Source organism: Lethenteron reissneri, chromosome 25 (genome assembly GCF_015708825.2).
Source record: "Lethenteron reissneri isolate LAM-NWPU_2019-01 chromosome 25, ASM1570882v1, whole genome shotgun sequence".
NCBI classification, from domain to species: Eukaryota; Metazoa; Chordata; class Hyperoartia; order Petromyzontiformes; family Petromyzontidae; genus Lethenteron; species Lethenteron reissneri.
The window spans coordinates 14,061,698-14,088,076 of record NC_083803.1 but is presented as its reverse complement, the minus strand read 5'-3'; the positions used below and the strand labels follow the sequence as shown (position 1 = coordinate 14,088,076).

At 49.1% G+C, this 26,379-nt stretch overlaps 1 protein-coding gene across 4 annotated transcripts in view; it reads right to left on the bottom strand.

Annotated features, from left to right (window-relative positions):
* The window catches only part of LOC133347288 (numb-like protein), a 58,960-nt gene extending 32,832 nt beyond the window's left edge, over positions 1-26,128 (bottom strand). For 2 of the 4 annotated variants that reach the window (XM_061559423.1, XM_061559424.1), the window contains exons 1-4: positions 25,613-26,128; positions 10,541-10,872; positions 6,647-6,721; positions 1,452-1,484 (exon numbers count right to left, since the gene is read on the bottom strand). In XM_061559423.1, coding sequence (XP_061415407.1) covers positions 1,452-1,484; positions 6,647-6,721; positions 10,541-10,666 — 234 coding nt within the window. In that variant the 5' untranslated portion in view covers positions 10,667-10,872; positions 25,613-26,128. The remainder of the gene's footprint in view (positions 1-1,451; positions 1,485-6,646; positions 6,722-10,540; positions 10,873-25,612) is intronic. The other 2 variants (XM_061559425.1, XM_061559427.1) reach the window with 1 other exon arrangement.
* Between the last annotated feature and the right edge of the window lie 251 nt (positions 26,129-26,379).

Below are 26,379 nucleotides of genomic sequence, written 5' to 3'. Positions count from 1 at the left end.
GAGAATTACGGAGGGGGGCTTCGGTGTTAATTGGTTTCGCCGCTGCACTCGTTATTTTTGTCCGCGAGCTGCCGCTGAGTGTGAACACGTGGGCACGTCCGTGAGCTATGGGCACGTGCAATGCACTCGGGAGATTACGGAAATACATTCCGATGCAACGGAGCAATCCCCCAGCTTGGCTTTTTTTTCTTCCTCATTTTCTGCTCAAGGATTCATCCCGTGTCCGTATGTTACCGCACTACTTATAAGCGGTCTGGCCAACGTGGAAGACAATGCCAAAATACTACCCCCTAGAGGGGCCACACCTAGAAGCTGAATCTAGTGAGGAGGCCTTTCCGCCATGAGTGGTGTTCGTAAGCATTTGAAGGGCTGTACGTTTATCATGAATGAATATAAATAAATGCACTATGAGACATCTCCTTTACCAGTGGCAAAATATAGTAATAGGTTTTTACCCTTTCAACTGGTACAAAAACTGACACCTTTATACAAGGCATCATGTTTGCAATAACCACAACACAAGCAATCAAAATACAAACAAAAGGAACAACTCTGATGATGATAATGATATGCAAACATGATGCCTTGTATAAAGGTGTCAGTTTTTCTACCAGCTGAAAGGGTAAAAACCTATTACTATATTTTGCCACTGGTAAAGGAGATGTCTCATAGTGTAAATGCTTACCCCGAGCTCTCAATACTCTGATAGTGTGCTGTCTTTGAGTTGAACGCCTTATGGCGTCATCTGGTCCAACACCAATGGACACTAGGCTCTAAGAAAAGCTGTCTCGGGTGTGGACCAATCAACTTCAAGGACAGTGCATATCATTATCATCATCAGAGTTGTTTCTTTTTGTTCGCATTTTGACTGCTTGTGTTGTGGTTAATTCAAACATGATGCCTTGTATAAAGGTGTCAGTTTCTGTACCAGGTGAAAGGGTAAAAACCTATTAGTATAAATAAATGCACACAAAAAAGTCTGCCAATTGTCAATACATCAATGGATGTAGGCTTCCCCATGCCATGTCGATCATGGGGTTTTCTATTTGACCATACTTCGCCGTGTTGGTCAGTGCGGGGCTTGGTGAAGTGAGGTTCGGGCACGACTGCTTCAGATATCACTCGGCACCGATGTTACGCTCTCACTGGAAATCGAACTCGGGCAGCCGGAATCATAGCAGAGCGCCGCTAACCAACGGTAGGCCGCTCCACCTCACGTTCCCTTATCGCACTCCTCTTCACGATTTTATAGAGGCGGGGGGGAGCCACGGTTAAAAAACACACGCTCTTCAATCAGTAGTTATTCCAAACGCCGCCAAACATTACAGGGCAAACCACCACCACAAGTGGACGTGCGAGATGTTATTGGCATGCGGTTAAAAAAAAACGCGTCTCGCGTTAAAACGGGGGAAAGATCTGCGACGGGCGCTCTCTGCCGTGTCACCACTTACTCTGGAGAAGAACGATATCGGAAACTTGTGACTCTGTCGTGGCGAGGAGAAAGGTACAACATCGCACATGAGACGGCGGCTGATCTCCCCGTTATCAGCGCGACGGGAGGGGGACTGCGGTTACCGATGTTCCCTGAGACTCGCGCCAACGAAGTGGCAGAGGCAGTCCCCCAGCACAAGTGAAGAAACCGCAATGCAAATACAGAGCCAACTCTGCGCAGGTATCACGAGGTTTTTGGGCTACATCCGCTGGAAATCACCATTTCGACCGAATGGTCGTTCCACTCGAAATCTCTCGGAAGCAACGGTCAGGCACCCAGGGTGCAAGTGCAAGCGGCCGCGAGGTGAATTGATCTTTAGTTCTGTTTGGGGCTTCATTGCCGAACCGGTGAAATATTGCTGGGAAATTGCACTGCCGATGGAAGCTATCCACAGTGAACAAATTATTCAAATAAATTAGCAAAAAAGCAGATTTAATGATAGAAAAAAAACTAAAAAGTTAACAGTCGCCGAACGAAAGAGGGGTTATGCACACCCCCCTCTTCACAGCCCTGAGCCAGTGGTGGAAATTCCTCATTCCTATGGCAGGGGTGAGTTATTCTATGGGACGCCAATTGTTGACTTGTTATCGACTCCAGAGAGTTGAATGGTTTAGTCAACCCCTGATCGGGACTTGAACTCTTGCATTGACACTTGAATGTGCCGTATGTTGCTGACCGTTTGGCATTTTGAGTCTCAACTACTATGATGTAATACGTAACAAAAAAAACTTCCGTCTGAGTAATTTGAAGTGGAATGTTCCGCAATCTTAACATTCGCAATGCCTTCTTTATCCGCTCATGAGAAGCTTTGTTAACCGAGACATCGAACAGTAATTAGCAGGCTGGTTTCAGAGGCTGGTTTGAATTTGTGTGTGTTTTTGTTGTTGTTAAGAAAACAGAGCAAGCACATGACCGAGCGAAATCGGGGATACAAAAGCGGCAATTAAAGCGGGATACATCTGCGAGATTATTCTAATTGTGTTAACTCGCGGTGATGGGCGACAAATCAGTTTTTAAAAGGAATTACTAAAGAGGCATCCCCGGAACGGTGGCGCGGTATTGTGTCGCTTTTGTTCGGAGCGCGGCCGCGGGGATTGGCACGGGACCCACGCCTCCTCCTCCTCGTCCTCGCACGGCGATCGCTACCCCCCCACCCGCCGCCTCACCATTCATCGCAAATCCTTGCACGCGCGGCGCGGAGCGGAGAGCGAGCGCAACGCTGCCTCTTGACAGCGCCGGCGGTCGAGGAAAAGCCTCCGAATGAAGAATGCGGCGAAGTAAACGCCGCGTCGCAGGCGGCGTGACGTGGCATGAAGACAAACGGCTTAGAGGGGTCGGATTGAACTAAAGATTTTTAATTATTTTATTATTATTATTTAGTTTTTACCTGGTAAGATAAAATTAACACATGAAACAAACCGCTTCTGCCAAGAACACTATTTCTTCCGAGGCAGCTTTGTAGTCTGGCTTGCACGCTGACACACACCGTGCCCCCGCGTTCATATTGAGTCAGATGTAACAATTACGATAATACTTTTTTTATTTATCCAAGAAAGCCTCACTTCGTCTCAAGACCCTTTAAATTTCAGGAGGATGCCGTGTCAAAGGGTTGTTTCAGCCGATAAACGCGCTTCGGAGAGATGAATGGGCCAGTGAAGTATGGCCAACCAACACCCACGACTGGCTCAGTGTGCTGGGCATCTCATCCAGCAGTGGATTAGCAAGTTATTTTATAAGTTAAAGAATGCCTTGACTTGTGAACTATGTAAATGGGGATGGGGTACCGCTCACCATCTTCTGTTCCCATGAGCCGGTGGTGGAAATTTTCACTGTCGGATTCCCACAAATGTTTTTGAACCCTGGAGAAAGTAAATCATCACTTGCAGGCTACTGCACAATCGCTGCGTATGCCTTGTGCCCACGCAGGGACGGCTGCTACTGGCGGCAGCAGGGCATTGGAAGGGAGAGCTGTGATGTAAGGCGTTTTGAGTTGCTGAGGCTTTAATGTCTCTGCAAATGCAAATCATTATCCTTACCGCACCTTGATTGACGTGGTGAATCTGGTGCTTGCAAAAAATTCACGATGATTACATCGTAATGCTCCACAAAGATGAACTGATAGGTTTTGTATGTTACTGATGTTTCCATTGAATAGGCACCCACCTTGTAGTGGGAGTGCTCTTGACAATAACGTCTGGCAACTCAGTGGCTAACGCTCTTGATAAGACCAGCCCAGAGTTATTCTTGGTTCTTTCGGTAAAGTCACGTAGAAGAAAAATAATAAAGTAATAAAAATAAAACATAATAAATACAATTCTCACGACGTTTCGGCCACAACGCAAGCAGCCGTCCTCAGCTGAAGAACAGGTCTGTCGTCATTCAGACGCTGTCTCCCCGACAGACCCGGTCTTCACCTGAGGACGGCTGCTTGCGTTGTGGCCGAAACGTCGTGAGAATTGTATTTTATTATGTTTTATTTTATTATTTTATTATTTCCCTTCTACGTGACTTTACCGAAGGAACCAAGAAGATGAATCTCTGCAGTCACGAAAGCTTTGAATCGAAATTTCAGCCCAGAGTTATTTTATTTTTGTTTAAAAAAAATTGTGCTGCTGGAAAACTTTGGCTCATGAACTAATTTTCATTTTACACGGGAAGACGAACGGAAGTCTAGATATTTATTTCCGAGCAATGCAGGCGATGTATGCATAGCCAGTCAGATTTGTTTATAACTCTGGTGGTAATGTCGTCACCGTGAAAAACAAACTGGATCTGTAATCGAGTACCTCGTCACATACCCAACTAATTACCTTTGGCCAGTAAGAACACTCAGCTGCTAGAAAACCCCCCACTACTTATCGAGAAACACACACACACGTGTGTGATGCTCGCATAACTTGTGAGAGAGACAACCAATGCAATCCCACCGTTATGACAAAAGGAAAAAAAGACATCCAATCTGCAGTACGAAGCCGGCAAGACCGAAATGAAATTACCAAAGAAAGTTGGCACGCGTTGGTGACTGGCAAGCCATCATGACCCCTGTTAAGCAGCTCTCGACGAAACAATATTGGACGTCAACATCAAAATAACGTGATCACATCGCGGCAGCGGTGACTGCTTGCCCGGCGGCAAAGCCGTTCGGCCAAACGCCGGTCAAACTGATTGAGACCGAACAAAAACTTCGAAAAAAACCTCTCTTCCCCTTCAACAGCGTCTCTCCGATGCAATCTTCGCTCTGCCGTGAGCAAACATCGACACGAAAGGCCGAGTCTGCAGCGTGCCGCGGGAAGGGGGGCATTGGCTCAAGTGCGTTGCGGGCTAAGCGGCAGCCAGGGCCGGTAGAGGAGGAGGGGGGGGGGGGTCACGGAGGGAGGGAGCAGCATCGCTATTGGGCTCACGGAGCCCGGCGGGGCCTGTCAGTCGCGGTGGTGTCTGCACGCTGACGACGTGAGCTGCCTGCCCCGCGGTGGCGAAGGCTTCTCGTGTACGTATTAATCACAATAATGGTCACAGCGTGTCACGGAAGGCAGCCCCCCCCCCCTAGCGTTCTGGGGTGGGGGCTGGGGGAGGTGTAGGGAAGGGGGGGTCGAGAGAAGACTCAGCCCACCCTTCTGAATTGTTATGGTGAAGTTAAAAATTATAATTGGGATAATATATAAAACGAGTGAAATAGAGGGTTAGTTAAAAGTGCACAAATGAGTGTGATTCAGTGTTGGGCATTTCAGGTTCTTCCCATACACACCCGGTGGGTGGGTGGTAGAGCAAAATGGGTGGTATACAAGAGCAGATCGCATCGTTACTCATTTTGTTTTGCTGAGCATTCAACGTTTGTTTAAAGCTTGTTAAACATTGACTGTGTCGTGCCCCCCTCCCTCCCTAATCTCCCCCTACCCCCCGGAGTTATTGTACAAAATGCGGTCACACTGCAGCGTAACCCTGCAGGTTTCAGGCTGCAGGGTCACGCTGCAGAGTCACGGTGCAGGGTCACGGGGTCACGCTGCAGGGTCACACTGCAGGGTCACGCTGCAGGGTCACGGGGTCACGGGGTCACGGTGCAAGGTCACGCTGCAGGGTCACGCTGCAGGGTCACGGGGTCACAGGGTCACGGTGCAAGGTCACGCTGCAAGGTCACATTGCAGGGTCACGCTGCAGGGTCACGGGGTCACGGTACAGGGTCATGGGATCACGCTGCAGGGTCACGCTGCAGGGTCATGGGGTCACGGGGTCATGGTGCAGAGTCTCACTGCAGGGTCACGCTCTAGGGTCACGCTTAAGGGTCACACTGCAGGGCTGCTGGGATGCCACGCCGATTCTCAAGGCTCTTTCAGAGGACGATCCTGCGTGGTGAGATGTTGGCCAATTTCTTGAATGTTTTGAATGAGCTGGCCCTGGTGAGAGTGTGTAGAGGAGAGAGTGGGCCCTGCGCATTTTACTCTGAATGTGACGTCAGTCAGATTCGCCAGTGACGTCCGCCTGCATTCACTTTTTTTTGCAAGAGGGTTGTCAAATTGAACGGACGTGAAACGGCGACATGCCGTATAATTACATTAGACATTAGAGGCGTAATGATGCGGCGGACTCATGAACATTGATTCTTAACTTCGCGATATTACGGGAACGGTGCGCACGAAAACACTCGACCATTTTCCAGCTGATATATCTGTCGTGCGTAACAGACCCATGTGACTTTTACAGCGGCGAGAGGTGGCGACGTCACAATAAAAAAAAACATTAATCATTTATTCATCCTAACCCGTGGCACTAGAATCGTGATAAGTAACGGAATCATCAGGGTGCGGGTCACGAATCATCATCCCTAGGCAACTCGCTTGTCGCCATTTACAATCAGATCTCGTTCGTATGTGTGTATCATTTGCGTCGTCTTTTAATGACACATTCTGTCTTTCTTTTGCATCCTTGCGTTCTATCAGCCTAAAAGTGACATTTTCATATCGGTTGTGAAAGAAAAAAAAGCCAATGCATCATTGATCATATTCCTGGTAAATCAGCGTGCGTACCGCGAGCATAAGAAGCGATGTTAATCGTCGCGCGTCAGAAAATAAACCACACGCTAACGTATAAAACCGAGTAATAGAAAACTGAAAAAAAAATTGCGTGCTGAAGAAAGTAAGAACCGCCGCGACAACTTACAGACTTGAGCCGCTTGATGGCTTCCTCGCACACTTGCATCCCCCTCGAGTCTTCCACCTCCACGCAGCCCAGGTACTGCCCCGCACAAAGACAAAGACAACGATCCCCTCTATTATAGACTAAACAGACTGTTAGCAAGCACCTATGAAGGCCAGAACGGCACATGACAGAGTGGGTGGGTGGGCGGCACCACGCCCGGCCGCCTTTGTCTCCCTAGTGGCGATGTTCACACATCGCACCAGGTGCTCATGTGAAGCTGAGTCGACCTAGGGGAGGCCAAAGACCGGTTCAGATAATCGTCATTGGTGTTGGCTGTGAGCGGGAATCGAACTCGGGTCGCCGAGTTATAAGGTGCAGTGCTCTCAACCACGACTGCCCCGTCCAGGACACGCAAACACGTTCAACCAACTTTCAATTCAGCTTCACCCTCATTTATGGTACGTTTTTGCGTGCCGCTATTTACGACACCACTCACTCACGGCCCGCTTTTCATCGCCGCCACCCATTCCCACCAACTGCGCTCGTCAATCGGCCAAACATCCCACCGCAGGGGGCTCCTGTCGACGAGTCTTGAGACTCGGCGAGGCTTGCACATAGAAGAAGACCTGGTGATGCGGGCAGTGACGAAAAGGAAACTGGAACTCCTCCTCTCCCCCCTACTCCCTCTCATTCCCCTCCCCCCTTCGCACTCCCACTTCATTTCTAGGTCAGTTTGCTCATTAAATAGATTCGGAGCTGAGACAATTAGTCAAACCAAGTCGAGCAATGGAATTAAAATGCCTCCCCTTTCATTACACGGAGACGGTTGGAATAGTACGAAAACAATTCCCACGTATATGTGTGTGTCTATTTCAAGCGTAAAACAAGCCGTGCCAGAGTCAGACTCGCCACTGATGTCCCGCTTGCTTCGCTGAGGGACACGTCCCGGGCATTGACCCTGAAGGACGGACAAAGGGTAAAGGGTGCAGCCCCTGCAACAGCTCGCTCACGCACACTGCTGGCGGAAGGTGCTCCACTCGAGGAGGCTCTAGGAACAGCCTCTCTCAGTCCTCAGAGGTCTTTGGCCTACTCTTCCATGCTGGCAGAACATCTGGGAAGAGGAGACAGTACCCACACTTTATCCCCCGCCACATTAGCCTGCCAATCCGGCTCACGTTGTTGCGGCAAGTTTTTACTGCTGGATTGGCGAGAGGCGGGGGGTGTGATTTCAAAGAGACTTGCACCGATTTTTTTCAACTGCCCCTGCCAGAAAATCAGACCGGCGACCTCAGCTTGCTAACCATTGCAGCCCACCCTGGTTGGGTTTTAACTACACTGCCCGAGAGGGCTTTGTCTGCTGTGTGGCAGGCGAGAAAGCACAGCAGCGGTGGCATTAGGCAAAAACGGACCCAGGGAGGAAAAAAAATATCGCTGTCACTGCAAGTTTTCCCTTCGCTCTCTGAGAAACCCCGAGGGACTGTGACATTCTGACAAACTCACGGCGTCAGCGATCTAAATTCACAGCAAATGAGGTGCTAATTACGATTAAAATTAGTGGGGGCGGGGGTGGTGGGATTCAATTTAAATTCGCCTCGGTAGAGGAAATTGGAGCGATGCTCCGTGCCGACGCTGGGGCAAGAGCGTCAGTAATTCCAGAACGTGTCTCTCCTGGTTCCTGGGCTTTTGTGCCCCACGGCTAATAGCTGGGCTCGGCATCGGTGCACTGAACGAAGGGCATGCGAGCGTAAACACGAGAAAATTAAGGTCAGTCGAGTGTTCACCGTGGGCTCTGTGTGTAGGTATGTGGTGCCCAAAGGTAAACTAATTCTATTTTGATATATATACTGGACCGTACAGAGGTGTCGGTGTAATTAGCGAATTGTGCTATGAACCCCAGAGCATAATAACACTAAACGAGCTATTTACGTGCCAAAACCGTCACCCATTATATATATATTTTCCCTTTTAATGCCACGGTTTTATTGACGAATGTGCTGAGCTTTTAATAAAACGCAAATAAATCCACCAGACGCCGGAAACACCGCTGCAGCACCTCCAATTAGCGCAGTTGGCCACGTACGGTGCGTGAGAAGTTCAGCGTCATGCACACAACACATTGTTGAACCCGGTGGTGCGCGCACGCTCTTGTGTGCGATCCAGCGATAGACACCAGGAGCAGCGAGATGGTGATCTGAGGATCGTGGACGCGTGGATCTGCGTTTCCTTTCTCCCCTGTTCCATTCCATTTTTCCCACTCAGAATCATGGATCACGATGATACTCGGTGTACATACGGAATATAGAGAACACTTTCTAACGGTTATTATACAACATTTGAGTTCTGGTCTCTATCACGGTATATTATTTGCGTGTTTTTCTGTTCTAAGCAAGGCTTAATTTACGGCTGGAGCTCTGCTGGACGGAGGAAGTAATCACCACCCCCGCCACCCGTTTTTGTCTGGGGGTAAGGGGGGGAGAAAGGGATGGGGGGGATGGAATGGGAGGTGGGGGGTGAGGGAGGGGGGATGAGGAGGGATGGGGTAACAAAGCTGAGGGATGATGATGGAGAGGTCACAAGGCCCCGGAAAATATTCAGTAAGAAATTAGCCCCCGATTCTAAGGCAGTGTTAATGCTGCTTTGTGATATATATATGTGTGTGTGTGTATATTTCAACATCCCATGCTCACAAGTTGTTGACCTCCCATCTAAACATCCGCCACTCCCACAGGAAAAAAACATCCTCCCGCCGCGTCAGACAGAGCGCGCTCTGGAATGACTGATTGGCCACATGGGCACCGCCGAGGCGCACTCTGGCAAGCGCGGATGCACTCACAAAGCCGAACGAATGAATAAATAATGATCCACCTTATGCGCACTCGAGAATCCAGCGAGGCCCTCACATTGCGATGTGTACCGCATGCGGCGTCCTTGCGACTCGACGGACTGTTGAGTCTGCGACCAAATGCGCTTTTTGTGTGTGTTCAGTTTGTTGTCCTTCCCCTGCACCTCCGATTAGCACGGTTGGCTACGTACGGTGTGTCAACGCACTTACGACCAAATCGCCCTCAATGCGCCCGATCTCGTTGGATCTCGGAAGCTAAAAGCAGCGGTTGAGCTTGGTGGACAGCACACGGACCTGGATTTGCGTCGGCTTGCGCCGTGACGTGGCCAGCACAGCAACGGATCATTGAATCCATCTACGGGGAGCTTTGTGTTCGCCCCGTCGTGCGTGGTGGGTTTTCTCCAGCTACTCCGGCTTCCTGCCATATGAAGCTGAACACTCGATACTAGGATTGGCCAAACATCCCCGTGCAGGACTCTCCTGAACAATAGCCTCGAGACTTCAGCGTATCTTTCCTGATTAAATAAAGTACATTATTGTTAGACGAAGACCAAATCAGCCCGGATAGTGCTCGCTTGGGTATCTTTCCCACACACGCCAGGTGTTATAAGCTGCAGTGCTACGTGGTGGGCGGAAGAGGGCAATTCAGCAGAATCAATTGTTGCACTGTGCTGCTATGTTCCCGTGACTATGCCCCGTGCCTCCATCAACCCACACTGACCAGCGCAGAGAAGCACCGGCCAAACTAACCCACACGGGGCTCACGTGACCCATGTGAGGAGGCCTTCGTCCATCAGTGGCTTGTGCGTGGCCATGCGCATTCAAATAAATAAATAAATATATAAATAAATAAATATCGCCGGTCCCTTCTCATTCCACAAAGGAATGGACGAAGTCCTCCCCCATGCAATGATGGTCAGGGAAGTTTTTTTGGTTTTCACCACACACTTCACCACGCTGGTCCACGTACATGAAGCACTATGTACGTGTGTATAGATGTTGAACGTCCGTCGCACCACAGGACCTGCATTGCCACGATCATTAATACGACCACCCACAGCGCGATGACTCACCTTGACAGGGAAGCTGCATTGCCCGCGTCTCACCGCCTCCTCGTCCGACTGCCACTGGTGAGGGCGACTCGCCTCCGGGACGTAGTTCTCTTTCCTCTGTCTCAGACTCTGCCTCAGTCTGTGCATTGCTCCTCTCTCTCTCTCTCCGTCCCCTCTCTCTCTCTCTCTCGTCTGCTCGTCGTTTCTTTGGCAATCTGTCGGTCGCTCCCTCGCCGCACCGCAGGCCGTCTCAGATTTCTCCGCAGTGGGTGGTGGGGGGGGCGGGAGAGTGGAGCGCGTTGATCGGCGGTGGCGGTGGAGATTAAATGGAGAGTTCCGTCGATGCTGCCAACCTGTCGGAAACGGAGCCAATGTCCGGGGTAGCGGAGTGGGTGGGATGAGGCAGGTGGAGGAGAGGGGGGAGGAAGGGAGCAGAAAGAACGACACACACATACACAGAGGAACACACGGAGCAGTCATCGTTGAGAATGCGGCGCTCTGCCAAACACGGGAAGGTTCGGCGCCGCCAAAACCACCGATGGAAATCGCCGCACCACAGGCAGCGCCGAGAGACAGGCCACAAATTCAGCAGCGGCACAATCACTGACTCACAGCCAGCCTGACAGCGAGGGCATTCAGTCGACACATACAAAACGCTGGGGTCGGAGCAGTGGCACAGTGGTTCACGCAACTGCACTATACACCACATTCACCAGCCTGCACCAAGGAGCATGACGAAGAATGGTCAAACAAATCCCCTCACTTGGCACAGCATTGGAAGGCCTTCACCCAGCAGTGAATTTACAGAGATTGCTGAGAATATATGATTCGTGTTAATATTTCAATTGTTTTATGCGTGCATGTTCTTGAATATGTACAATATCTAGAGTTACAATGCATGACTTCTCAGGAATAACTTTCTATTTTAAAGAAATAAATACGCAAATAAATGTGCTTAGCTGAAAGGATCAATCTCTTGTCGTTTGCTACGTAGCTTTGAGTCATATTATTCTCTTTCTCAAGAAAAAATTATATTTTATATTCACCTGGCAAAATTAACGGTGAACGTTAGGCCACGGACATGTTGATGCCCCTCATACAGAGTTTATGAAACAAATCACAGTTATAAATATCTTTGTCAGTTAACTCTACAAAAATTATGGCTGGAATTGAATGTTTATTGACGTCGGATATAGATTTACATTTTAATTGTACACAGAGTAAGGCAGGGAAACACAGGCCTAAGGGAGCAGGATGAGACCGGCTATTGCGAGAATTTGGCAAGACTCAGTCAGTGAGGCTTTCTGGGTTAAAATTAAAATAAAAAAAGTAAAACAACAACAAGACACGGGCCGCCCAATTGGAACCCGTCACGTGTAACCCAGCTGAGCGCTCACAGCGATCACATTGGCAGGGCAGTCGCGCGTGCCCTGCATGCAGCAACGAGCTGGCGCTGCAAGCCTCCCAGGTGACCCCCGGGTCCCTCCTACCTGGCCCGCCAAGGCCATCTGCCATGCACCTGGGCAGCCCATACCCCATGCAGTCGAGTAGGTAAAGTTGCAGCCTTGCAATTATTCGCTCACGCCACTGTTGGGAGAAGGGCCTACGCTAGAAGGGTAGTTTTAGACGGTCACTCTCGACGGCATTTGATCTATGGTAAATATACACTATGGAAAGAATTTGGGAGTACCCACACTTTACCATCACCGGTGCACGCGACCAACGTAATTGACTCACGATGCTGTACCCATGTATAATGCTGGGTGGACAGAGTATGCGGGAGGCGGATTTGAGATATCCGTACACATTTTCAACCACCGTGCCGGGAGATCAAAAAGTCCAGTGGCGCTTACCATTACGCCCACGGCAAGTGTGGCAACAACGGCATCTGAAACGATGTGGCAGCGGTCTGCCGCAACTTCAAAGGACGCGTGCAGCAGAGCCATCTGTGTCTGTGTTGTGTGAAAGCAGCTCGGCTGAAATTAGACTCAGCTGTGCTTTTATAATATTGCTGCTGCTGCTGCCTGCCTGCCTGCGAGGGGGTAATCATGTTGACATGGCGCACCAGCCACAGAAACGTGCCAGAAAGCAGTGTCATGTTAATTCGGAAGAAGAAGAAAAACATCTCATTAGTGGAGCGGCCTGGGATTAAACACATTTCATTCACTTGGCCCATTGAATCACCGGGAGAAAGAGACGTACACTCTCCCTCTATAAATATACTAAACTATGTTTTACTTTACCAGGTAAGGCCCACTCAGCTATATAGCTCTTTATCAGAAGGGACCTGGACACAAATGTATAGCATCCAAATACTCTAAATGCATGCATCTGCAGAAAATAATCGCAAACGGGTGGACAAATACATTTCCATGGCGTGTGGGCTGGATAGTTTTCAAAGATGCTGAACATAATAGCAGTCTAAATGCACTAAATTCTGCACCGGGTTTTCAACAAAGAACCAACCCAGCAAAGTGCTTCACGACATCACGGGAAGGGGGCCTTCAAATATAAGAGTGTCCGTGCAAGCCGAATTGACCCACTCCATTATTAAATTCAGAGATATAAATTACTAATAGCCCTTTGTGAGTCCACTTCTAGATGAAGGCCTCCCCACCCACAGGCACCAGTTAACACATCGCCTCACCACTGATGTTAGCCGCGCTAATCAGAGAGATATACCAAAGCTTAACAAATTGGCGAATGAATAGTAAAATATAGAAACGTGAGATTCAATAAGCCTGGCCCAGGAGCTCAGGACCGAGAGAGATGATGGACAGCTTGGGGATGAACTTCATCCAGCAGTGAATTGTTCATTACTGCCAATGATGCTATTAAATAGAAAATAAAGTCTTCTAACTTTTCTTATTAACGGATTCAACCCTGCTGGACTCCTGATAGCCAGAACAAGTACCTTTTATTTTCGCGTATTTCAAATGGATATTCTCTCCTGTGACCTTCATCTGAGTGCCAATTCTATTGAGCTGCTCTTAATGGATTGCATCCCCTAACCTCCACCACAATGCAAATGAAGCGACCCCTCTTACCACCACCACCACCACCCAACCACCACCCAACCACCAACCAAACCGCCACTCCCCCCATCATCTCCGATTAGCACGGTTGGCTACGTACGCTGTGAATGAAGTTCAATATGCATCACTTTCAGACACCCCCGACTTCCCCCCCCCCCCCCCCGTGCTCAACCATGATTCATCCACTGCTGGACGAAGGCTTCCCCAAGCCGTCACCATCTCTCACAATCCTATTTGGCTGCTATACACTTCCGCACGATAAGCCACTTCGTTGAGATTTCCATTTGTGCCCAGGTCGCTTCTGAATAAGAGAGCAATATCTCTCAGTGGGCTTTAACTGGTTAAATAAAAAAAAAACTTAGTTTAACATTTTAATTGAATGGCTCTATCTCCTTTGTGCGCTACACCTCTTGGCTGCTACCCACTCATCACGATACCCGACCATCGGCCATCATCCTTCCTAGCGACGTGTCCTGCCCAAGTCCTATCGCTTTTATTGACGTTCATCATTGCATCTGTAACCTGCTCAACGCTCTCTCAGCGTGTTCTGTAGACGAGTCCACAAAAATGTTCTCCAAAATCGCGATTAACGCTGCCTCATAATTAACAAGATAAACATGAATCAGAAAATGTATTTGTACTGGAGGAATCCGATGAGCTATAAAGCTCTTTTTTCACAGATGTCCAGTCGGGGCACGGGGTAAGAACGTTACAACAACAACCAGTACAAAGACACGAGTGCAAAGTACAAGCGAGGTAAGACACATCACCAAAACATAAACTCAACCATCCCCATCCTACCAGGCCAAGCCCACTGAGGTATCAACTTCTTTTTCACAAGCGACCTGGCCCACAAATGATAGCTCAACAAAGTGGCCCATCATTTGGACACTTACAGTCCCCAAATCATCTAAAACAAGCTGACGGTTCGGGCTATGGCCCTGCTTCAGAGCCGACCATCGGCCGCCCCCAAATCCCTTCTGGAAGCCGCGCTGCACTTAACAGTTCGAGCGGAATCTCTTTAAATCTCGGCTTGGTGTTTAACCCCAACAAACTCCACCGCTCCACGCTTTCGCGGGAGGGCAACAGGAGACCGCGCCACAGTCAACATTCCTCAAAGACAAATCCGCTACCCCCATCACCCAAACCCCCCCACTGTGATTTCATTAACGGTATCAATGGGTGGACAGATGCAGGACCCCCCCCCCCACACGCACACCCCCACCCCATCCACGGGCACCTGTCACACAACTGCGCTTGGTTAAAAAAAGCCACCGCTTCTCTTTGTGACACCACGGGACCAGAGAGAGAGAGAGAGTAAGAGAGAGAGTGAGAGAGAGAGTGAGAGAGTGAGAGAGAGTGTGAGTGAGAGAGTGAGAGAGAGAGTGAGAGAGTGAGAGAGAGAGTGAAAGAGTGAGAGAGAGTGTGAGTGAGAGAGTGAGAGAGAGAGTGAGAGAGTGTGAGTGAGAGAGTGAGAGAGAGTGTGAGTGAGAGAGTGAGAGAGAGTGAGAGAGTGTGAGTGAGAGAGTGAGAGAGAGTGTGAGTGAGAGAGTGAGAGGCTATACGGGGGATCTTTGGCTTTGTTTTCGTGCAATGTAGGCCTCCCGTAGGTCGACTCAGCCTGAATAGGTACCTGATGCGGTGTGTAAGCATGAGCACTGGAGAGACAAAGGCGGCCCTGCGTGGTGCTGACCCCCCCCCCCACATACCCCCCCCCCCTCTCATTTGCCGTTCCGGCCTTCATAGACGCCCGCTAACAAGCACTTGCCCCAACATTGTGTATGTGGGGCTATCATCATCATCGTCATCATCACCATCCATCATCATCGTTTATTCGTCATACCACGCCTCCCTCGCAGTGAAATCTCGACGCGCCGTTTGAGATAATCACTCGGTCAGAAAGTTCCTGCAGATCAAATACGACGTGCAAAGGCGAGGAGGTATAAACGGGGATTGTGTTTCTCACTCAATATTTTGCAGAACGTGGGCTAGGACTGGATAGAAGTAGGGATCGTCAGCGTAAGGCACTACCACTAAGAGTACAAGGTACACTTATCCACATTAATACTCTCCGTAATATTGTACCCTGCATTGCACACCACCTCACTCACACACCACAGCACTATCACGAGGATAGAGTAAGGCGAGATGGATATGGTGCACGTAAATAATTTCTGGAATAGCACTCCGGACTGTTCCCGCTGGAATGAAGGCACTGGTTAGATCCGTTGTGCATGCTGGAATAATGGTCTGCACAATTGGGACTTGTAGAAATATGTCTCTCTTCTCCTTGTGCTCTGAAGGAGGAGCGTAGCTTGACACAATAGCATAATATGCCGTAAATAACTCAACACATTCGTAAATAAATGAGCTTTTTTAAATTTGTAAATTGTGCACCACTGCCAACGCAGCAGCTGCAGCGCCGATTAATTGGCTGAGTTCGCGATATGATGGCGTTCTCACCTCTGCACCTCTTACCTACTCTGGCATTAACGTAACATATGACGACATTGCCTTGGGCTTTCCTATCATGTAGTCGTTGGGTAATGTCCAGATAATGTAAGAGTCTTTAACGTGTGGTGGTTGGAGAGTCTCGGTGCAAGATGATCTCTTCAACCCTAAAGCTTTGTCTGATTTCTGGAGAGACGTAAGAATCCGGCCCCGCCACCATCAGTCAGCTCTCCCCACTGCGATAGAAACGGTTGGCATTCTATGGCTGCTGCTGATGATCATGATGATGGTGGTGGTGGTATCGTCATCAGCATTCAACCGTGTTCAATCCACCGCTGGATGAAGGCCTCCCGGTGCCTCGCCAATCACTGCGGGCCATCGCTTAGTGCTTATCTGAATGAGGCAGGACCATTTGCTACCTCAAGAGTTTCGATTTAAAGCTTTCGTGACTGCAGGGATTCATCTTCTTGGTTCTTTCGGTAAAGTCATCACGTAGAAGGGAAATAAAAAAATTAAAAAAACATAATAAAATAATTCTCACGACGTTTCGGCCACAACGCAAGCAGCCGTCCTCAGGTGAAAACCAGGTCTGTCGAGAAGACAGACCTGCTTCCCGACAGACCTGTTTTTCACCTGAGGACGGCTGCTTGCGTTGTGGCCGAAACGTCGTGAGAATTGTATTTTATTACGTTTTAATTTTATTATTTTATTATTTCCCTTCTACGTGACTTTATCTCAAGAGTGTTAGCCGCGGCCGGGAATCGAACTCAGGTTGACGGACTCGTGGCGTTACGAACCGAAGGGCACGGGGCAGTTTCAGCCTCCCGTCGTTGGCGGTGCGCGTGAAGCCTCAACCGCTGCCGAACACAGTCCCCGAGATCCCATCGTGGCGTGTTGGTCCATGCTGGGAGTAAGTTCACGGATGGCTCGAGTCGGGCAATGGGAAAAAAATCGCTGCGATTCGCAGTTTGGGACGTAGGTTCCGTATACAAATACAGCATTTTGAATTCCTCGCGTTATTGGTTAGTGTTTAACGGTTCAATACTCTGGCAGTGAATGCACATGGCGTTGTGTTTATCGATCGCTGTCGAACAATGTTGGAGCGTTATTGATTTTTTTCCGTCGGGGGTTTTGTCACCGGTAATTTGGAGAACTATTAGCGATGGTGACAGCTTAGAGAGGCGTTCATCCAGCAGTGGATAAACAAATGCAGATGATGATGATGATGATAGTGATGTGGTGGTGGTGGTGGTGCTGGTGAATAATTGACTTCATTGATTTTGTTTTAAGCAATTGCATTCATGATATATTCAAAAGAGTGAGTTTTGCATCAGTGCAAAACAGTGGACGGTGATTAATTTCCAGATAGCCCGCAATGATAATAGGAAGAAATTAGAGGAAACTAATTCTAGACTTGAAGCTTTCGTGACTGCAAGGAATCATATTCTTAGGTGTTTTCGGTAAAGTCACGTAGGTAAAACATCAAAATTAATAAAAATAATAAAATAAAATAAAGATCACGACGTTTGTGTTGCCTCCGAAACGTCGTGATCTTTATTTTATTTTATTATTTTTATTAATTTTGATGTTTTACCTACGTGACTTTACCGAAAACACCTAAGAATAGAGGAAACTACATTTGATTTCGAAGCCTCGACGCGTCTCCCGACAAATCCCAAGACATTAAATCGTTTAACTCTCTCTCTCTCATCTGTAAGATACGGAGCCATAGCTTTCACGATATTCAATCACCTGTTGACAAGTAAGAAGGTCATGAGAAATCAGTGGAGGGAGGGGGATACATCTAAAAATAGCTTGCCTTCTATTATTAATATATGTGCACACACACACATGCACACGTGTGCACGCATGCATGGACACAGCGTATCGTACGTACAGCAAGGACGGATTTATTAATTTAACAAACAAAACCGTCCCCAGGTTTGTTTCTTTAAAAGTAGCGCTGCTGTCAGGATCATCATCGGGAAGTCGACGCCTCGATGGTTCGTGACAGCGTCCACATTTGCAATCGTTTAGTTCCGACACATCCCTGAAAAGTGTCACGTGCACATGCGATGCAGCTGCCCTCCCTCGCTCCGCCACCACGACAACCACCACCAACACAACCACCATTATCACTATCACCAACGCCACCACTACCAAAGTCACTACTACCACCAAAAGGCAAAGATCCCCCGTATAGCCTTAACATACTTTTGGGGAAAGTGCTGCGAGGGTGCGCCTATGAAGACCGGCACGGCACACGAGGGGATGGGTGGCCAGCATCACGCCTTTGTCTCCCCAGTGGCGATGTTTATACACTGCATCAGGTATTAATTTTAGGCTGAGTCTACCTAGGGGAGGCCCAGGACCAGTTCATATAATCACCACCAATTATGTATCGCCATGGCCAGGAATTGAATTCGGTCTACCGGATTCTTACCGCAATGCGCTGGCCACGACACTACCGCTCCCCCAACCACCACTATCACCCATCACTACCACCACCACCATCATAATCTCCAAGTAGCAGACGGTGCATGGGTAGTAAGGCCTCCCCAAGCATCCACAGCTGTGCTGGATCTCGGGTCCGCGTTCCTGGGAGTCGTGTAACAGCAAGCGAGCTCATCCGTGCGCAAGGTCAGCGCGAGACTGTTTGTTTTGATCATTAGTTTCAAACTGACGGGAGCAGCAACACGTGAAGTGCGCGTGTGTTATGCACTTTGTAACCACTCTCTATTTGCTTCAGTGTCACATCGTACAGGAGGTGAATCGGCTGGGGACGTTGATCACTGAGACGGCATATTCGTGTTTAGCACGGGACTTGCAGCACAGTGGTGTAGAACATCAGGGTGAACCTGCCTTATGAGTACAACCCATCGATAAAAGCGCCTGGCTTTAATATTTGGGGACCCAAAATTGTAAAAAAATGTTCTAGTTATGACTCAACTATATTTGCTTAAAACATGTCTAGCCCATCCAGGATAAAATGTACGTAAGCCTCTCCATTCAGTCACAATCAACTGTGCGCCTTGAACATGGTTGGTTATTTTATTGTGTTTTAAACGAAAGTAACACAGATGAGTTGGTGATACACGAGTCTACGTCTAGTCAGTTGGTAGGTGGGGATATAAAAGGTGTTGTAGGCTTGAGCTGTGGGGTGGCCTAGGTGGTGCCAGGTCACGCAATCGTTTCTTGAATGAATTGCCCAAACATTTCAGTTCAGAACCCTCCTGAAAAAAATTGTCTGGACACTCGGTCAGGGTTTTTCCTGGGTAAATAGTTGTCTTGTACAAATGTCATTACTATGATTAGTAGTAGTATTTTGTCGAGGAACAGACCTTTTACTTGTAGGATTGTGAGTTCAAATCATTCCCAGAGAGACCTGGTTCCTGCCATTGTAATGTGGGATTTCCACCACTGGTGCAATGCTACAAATGCATGCAACATGCACATAACTCATCGCTTGGTGTTGGAGGAGAGAGTGACTCCACGTGTCGTACTGTCTGAGCAAATGATTTACAAAATACTAATTTGCAACTCTCTGTCAATTCACTGCTGAAGACCCCCCTCCCTTCCACCCACCAAAGGAGGTTGTTTGACCATTATATTTATATTATTTTATTATTTTATTATATTATTATATCATATTATTTTATTACTTTATTATATTATTTTATTATGTTTTATTTTTATTATTTTATTACTTCCCTTCTACGTGACTTTACCGAAAGAACCAAGAAGATGAATCCCTGCAGTCACGAAAGCTTTAAATCGAAAAATGTTTGACCATACTTCACCACATTGGTCAGTGCCTGCTAGTGAAGGGATGGGAAGGGGGGAGACCCAGGATTGGCTCAGTTGGCACTCGCCACTGATGCTACCAATGCCGGGAATTGAACTGAGGTTGCTGGAACCACAGTACAATGCCCTAACCACTGTTGCCACTGCTCAAATGGCAAAATAAATTTTACTCGACACAAATAATTACTGAGGCTACATCTTCGACTGTCCGACGCTATCTTACAGATCACGGAAAAAAATGTAAACGAATTAAATATCAAAGCCAAGACCATCTGGATGACAAACGTGACAACACGGACTAATACGCCGCACGACGGAGGAGAGACGACAGCTTCCCTACGACCATTGTGACTAAGGACTAGTTCATGGTGATGACGATGATGTGTTCTTATCTCCAGCAGGAGAATAACGGGTGACTCTAATAGCTGCGGTAAAAAAGATAAAGCTGCTGAGGTTATGAATCTCTGATGGGCAGAAGCGGGCGTCTGCCAATTTTAAGACAGGAATCATGGCGAAAAAAGCACGCACACTTAACGAGTCTCCATCCGTGGTGGTGGTGGTGGTGGTGGCTGCACATTGCGTCGATTAAAAAACCACACGATGCGCTGCACGTGTGCTGCCCGATGTCACCCGTTGTGCTGCTGTCCACACGGCGCTCGAAGGGAGAAACCTCGCCTTGAAGAATGTGGACGCTCGTTATGACCTCGTCTTTTAATGACCGTGCGTCGGCGTGAATATTTAATACAAATTGCACACTTTCTTTGCAGAATAGTGCCGAATTTTGGTTTCAAATAAATAATCTCAACGATATTGATTTTAATGTCGTGTGCTGATTTCAGGCCGCGGTTTGGGATTTTGGCTGATTTATAATCACACTTGCACTCTGACCCTTTTTGGGGGGGGAAAGAAAAATAACAAAATAACTGCGTTTTATGCTTAGTTTGTTGTCCTTCCCAGCGCATCTCCGATTAGCACGGTTGACTACGTACGGTGCGAAAGAAGTTCAACGTGCTGCACATACATTGGGTCGAAGTAATCGGACGCCGTGGTTTCCATCGCACAGAGACCAAAACAAAGAAGAAGTGAATATTGTGCTCGCATGGACCAATTCAATTCTCGGTCCCTTTGACACACCGACTTAACTGCTGGCAGGCCACATTCCCCGTTGCGTGCCAACAAACCGACGGGAATGAGTCCACACCGAGCACTCTCTCACAGATGTTTCAACTAAATATGAAAGTATAAGCCAATAGGAGCACTCCACACAATGAAAGGGCAGCGGTGAGACAGCTCATTCATGCACACGATTACAGCGCTTAAGGCTTAAAAGATTCAACATTGGAGGGGTTTTTTTTGTTACGTGGACCTCGCGATCAAAAAAGCGCGTTCGTCCTATTTTGAGCTTCCGGTTATTTAGATGTTAGTTAATTCCTGGGGGTTTTATATTTTATTTCAAACTAGCTTTACTACCCGGCTTCGCCCGGGACTTAGATTCACCACGCCTGGCCGCCTTTGTCTCCCCAGTGGCGATGTTCACACACCACACCAGTTACTCGTTTGAGGCTGAGTCGACCTAGGGGAGGCCCAGGACCGGTTCAAATAATCGTCACCGGTGGTGGCCGTGAGCGGGAATCGAACTCGCGCGAATCGCTACGCAGTCGCTGCCCCCCCCCCCACACACAGGATAAAGACAAAGATCCCCCGTGTAGCCTGTGAGACTGCGTATCGATTCGCGCGCTGCGCTGCGAACCCGGCGACCCGAGTTCGATTCCCGCTCACGGCCACCACCGGTTACGATTATTTGAACCGGTCCTGGGCCTCCCCTAGGTCGACTCAGCCTCAAACGAATAACTGGTGTGTGAACATCGCCATTGGGGAGAATCCAAGTCCCGGGCGAAGCCGGGTAGTAAAGCTAGTCTTGCATAAATTAAAAACAATTAACACCGCAGATTTCCCCTCCTCTCTGTGGACCTCGAGAGAAAGAGCGTAATGCGGCAAAACACAACGACCAGAGCCGGCACACTCACTCAGCCACTCCGCGAGGCACGCGGCCGCATACTGTGTTCTCATAAATAATTGAAATGCACGTCTGTTAGTATTAGCGCGCCCCGAGACGCTAACAGCGACAGATGTGTGGCTATTTATTTAGATATAGGTGCACACTCGGGCTGTGGAACATCTCAACTTAATGCGTGTTGAGGCAATGGCAGAAGTATTGCCAGGAGGGATATTTTTTATTTTATGTATTCCCCCAACCCCCCCATCCGCTCTCCCTCGTTCTGCCTTTTATACGCATCTATGCTTTCCATCTGGCCCGGACCGGCAGAATGCGTCCCAGCTTCATTCTGGCGCTCGGAAAATCGTCACCAAGGACACACTGGCATATCCCCGTCACGATAGGCGATGGCCGAAAGAAAGAAAATAAAACAAGGGGCGCGTAAAAACACACAGACAAACACAAAAACCCAATTAATTATTTAATTTTGATGTCATCCCAGCCCCTTGGACCAAATCAGCTGGAATGCGCCCGAATTTCGTCGGGTAGCAAAAAGGCCGGGTTGGCGAAGCCTCTTGTGCCTGCTGGTCGCCTTGGATGTGCCCCACCAGGCCGGCACAAACAGGTAGCGACAGAGCTTCGCGGAGGCATGGGGGCTCTATGTGGTGGGCAGCAGAGGGCAGTGCAGAAGGAAAACAAAAAACCTGATGGTTCGGTTGTTTTGTACTCTAACCGCACCTCCCCACGATCTTCACCGACCCCACACTGGCCAATGCGGTCAAATATCCACGGTCAAATATCCATCGCCGGCCACTCGAGGTGACTGAAGGCCCTCACACCCAGCAGTTGAAATAACAATCTGGATTGAAAACTCACTTCTCTAGAATAGGTTATTTTTTGTTGTTGTCGCGTTTAGTTTGTTGTCCTTCCCGCGCACCTTCCGTGTGCACGGTTGGCCTCGTACGGTGCGAAAGAAGTTCAACGTACGTACGTCGTCCCCATTGTGTGCTCGGGGCCCATCCATTATCGAGCGAGCGAGCCTTCTTTGTTGTTGTTGTACCGCCGCCGCACTTTGGACGACGTTTCAGGCGGCACGCGCCGTGATCCAAAAGCTCAAAACGTGGATGATGAAGAGCTCGCGTCCAACAATGGGCGATGAAGATACAGCGAGCCAGAGCAGCTGTGCCAGAAGCGTGATCTCTTGTTTTTTTGTATCTCTCTCTCTCTCCCCTTTGGGATCAAAATCATCCCAGCGTGGCCAGTGTGCGCCCGTCGGCTTTGAGCAGAAAAAGAGGATTAAATCCACACTTCTTACTGAATTAACCAAAATCCTTTTTGTACGGGACGTTGTCAGTCCACTGCTGGATGAGCGTCTCCCTCTGGGCACCAGCACAATCCGCAACAAACTAAACCCGCACACGTGCTATCTGAGCGTACTTCACTACGCTGCTGAGTGCCGATTTGGTGGCAGCATAGCAGTACCGTACAACGATACGCAGATTTTGCTTCACTGCCCTCTGCTGCCCACATCGTAGGTCATAAGCCAACGAGAGTGATCTGCGTGCCCTGTAGCAGTGGCTCGCCAACATCACATGTTCCCATGACCTGATGTGATTTATGAGCGCTGGTCCTCTATCCAAGCACCATTCCGGAACAACTCTGCATCACTTCGCTTCCGAGAGCAAGGTACGTTTCGTACGATTAATAATTGTGTTGTAACTGATTTCTGTTTAACACGTAGCAGGCTTTCTCGACCAATATCATCCATAATAGAGGTGTTTGGGTTACATCGCGTAAATATATAAATGTGTCGTTAAACCCGCCACCACCCGACACAGCCAATTAGTAAGGTTTGTCAGTAAACAGAACGTGACCAATTCGTCACTAGTACAGCACTAACCGGTGTGTTGGAGCGCCAAGCCACAACATTTACAATCTGAGTGTGACGTTTCGCCAGTAAATACAACTAGTTCTCCTTCAACTAGTTGTAATGACTAATTACAACTAAGTTGTAATCACAACCAATTACAACTAATTTCAACGACTGTTTACGTAACAAACCTTACTAGTTGGTTGTGTCGGGTGGTGGCGGGCTTAACGACACATTTATATATTTACGCGATATAACCCCAAAAAAAACTTGCATTATGGATAACTGACTTCTGTTCATCTTCTTTTCATGGTTTTACACAAATGTGCTGTGGTTTGGTTCCACGCGCCTCCAAGTTGTTCTCTAAATCTCTCTCTCTCTTCAAGAGCGAGCGAATACTGCACAGCGAGTTACACGTTGCGACTGATTTATATTAATTTCGCAGCGGTGCCCTTCGACTGATGGCCAGCTCTTGCGAACAGGCGAGGAGGTATACACAATGTGCCAGGAGGGCTCCCGCACATGCCTGGCTCATTACCAAGAAAAACACAGCTTGGCTTGAGAGGGTCATGCCACTCGTAATCTGCCACCCCTGGGCTCCGCGAGAAATGCCCTTAACGGGAAGGGTTCTCTCTTCTCCCATGATATATTGTGGTGGGAACTGGAAAACCGGGGTTAAGGCGTGTAGCGCAGATATATTTTCAGTTCCGGAAAATAAAATAAAAACAGACGTGAACGCCTGACTTTATGGGGCAACGTTCCATATCAAATATCACCCGATCCATAGCAAGAGAGAAGAACTGTTTAATACAAGTGATATGTGTGTTTTGTGCAGAAGATCTCAACTGACTACATTTTGAGGGCTCACCCTCTGCACCTCTAACCCTCCTCACCCTCTCTCTTCTCACTCTCTGACCCTCTAAACTCTCACCCTTAAACGCTACTCACACCTCACCTTCCTCTCTCCTCTCACACCTCCTCACCCTCTCCCCCCACCAAACCCTCTCACCCTACACACCCTCTCACACTCACAATGCCATTCTCACAAACGGCATCCCAACCGCGTGTGCACCACGCTCGCTCGCACGCGCGTCGCCGCATCTGCCGGCGCGTGGCTGCGGCAGAAGGCGTCGGTCCCGTGGGGAGCCCTCCCACTGTGCTCGCAATCAGCACTCCCCCTTCCCCCCACCCCCGCGTTCTCTCCTCTCGAACTCTCTCCTCTGACACTCTCACCCAATCTCGCCCTCTCCCTCTTAAACATCGCTTCTCTCACCCATCCTCACCGCTTCTCTCGCCGGCTCAGCTTCGCGTCCTCTCTCGCCACCCATGCACCCTCACCGTCACGCACTCTCACTCCCTCGTCGTCCCACCCTCTCACAAGATGACTCTCACCCTCTCACCCCTGAACACTCTCACCCTCGAACACCTCCCACCATCTCACCCCTCTTATCATCTCATCATCTCACCCACTCGCTGTCACCCTCACACCACCCTCTCACCCTCTCACCTCCTAACCCCTTCTCAGACCCCTCGCAATCGGAAAGCCTCGGACAGAGCTAAGATTTCCTACGAAATGTAAGAATTGTTGGTGGGGGTTTTTGTCGCTGTAAACCAGGTTTCTATAACGAGGTCGCTATCGAAAATGAACTTTAATTGCCCAATGGGGTTTAGCCTATGCCAAAATAAAACCTTGACAATGAATATATCGACAGTGGGATATATTCAGTTCCCAAAGAAGCTCCCAGCACGTGGAGCGAAACGTCGGACATCGTGTCGAACAACACGAGTCACCACCCCGAAAAATACATCGGAGAGCGCGCGCCACAACCACGAAAAACGAATGCAATCGTCCACTGCAATATAGCACACACACAGAGACACACACACAAGGCGGGAGGCACGCAAATTGTACAAAATACTGGAGGAGTCTTACTCACCAAGGCACTGTTGGGACGAAAGATCTGTCTCCCCGGGCAATTGCCCACTTGTTTGGCGTTCCTCACTTCTCAATGGATATAGAATATCGATGCGATTCAATTGACACGGAGCTCCAAACCAACACCTTCTTTGTAAAGGAGAAGAAAGCCAGAAGAGCTCTCCACTACTCAGATGCTGAGCCAGAACCCAGAGACAAGGAGGTTATGGGGGGGAGGAGGAGGGTAGACTCTCCACATCTGACAAAGCACGGAGCTGTCAAGCCGGAACGTGTTGCAGTCTTCTGCGGAACGCGACGTCTGGAGCAGAGAGAGAGACCCACACGCTTGTGGCTGCTGTTACAAATAAATAAATAATCCACACGCTCTCACTCTCTCTTCCTCTCCCGCTCTTGCACCCACAGTGATGTATGGACCCCCTCCCCTCTCCACACTCTCTCTCCCACTGCCACCCCCCCACTCCTGCACCCGCAGTGAATGTAGCAGCGCTCGCAGATGCAGAGACACAAGGAACCACGGGGCGAGGCGTCTGCTTGGCCACCGCTAGATAACTGCCCCCACATACCCAGCGCCCCCGGGGCTTTATAGCGCAAGCTCTGAGCGCCCCCCCCCCTCCCCACAACTCGCGCACGAAGCGCAACCAATCGGCTGCTGCGTGAGGAGCCCGGAGAATAGAGGAGGGGGGAGTCGACCAATCCGAGGCGGGGTAAAAACAAAGGCACAGCACCGGCAATTGCGCCGAGAACGCCACTGCTGGTGCAAGGGCATCC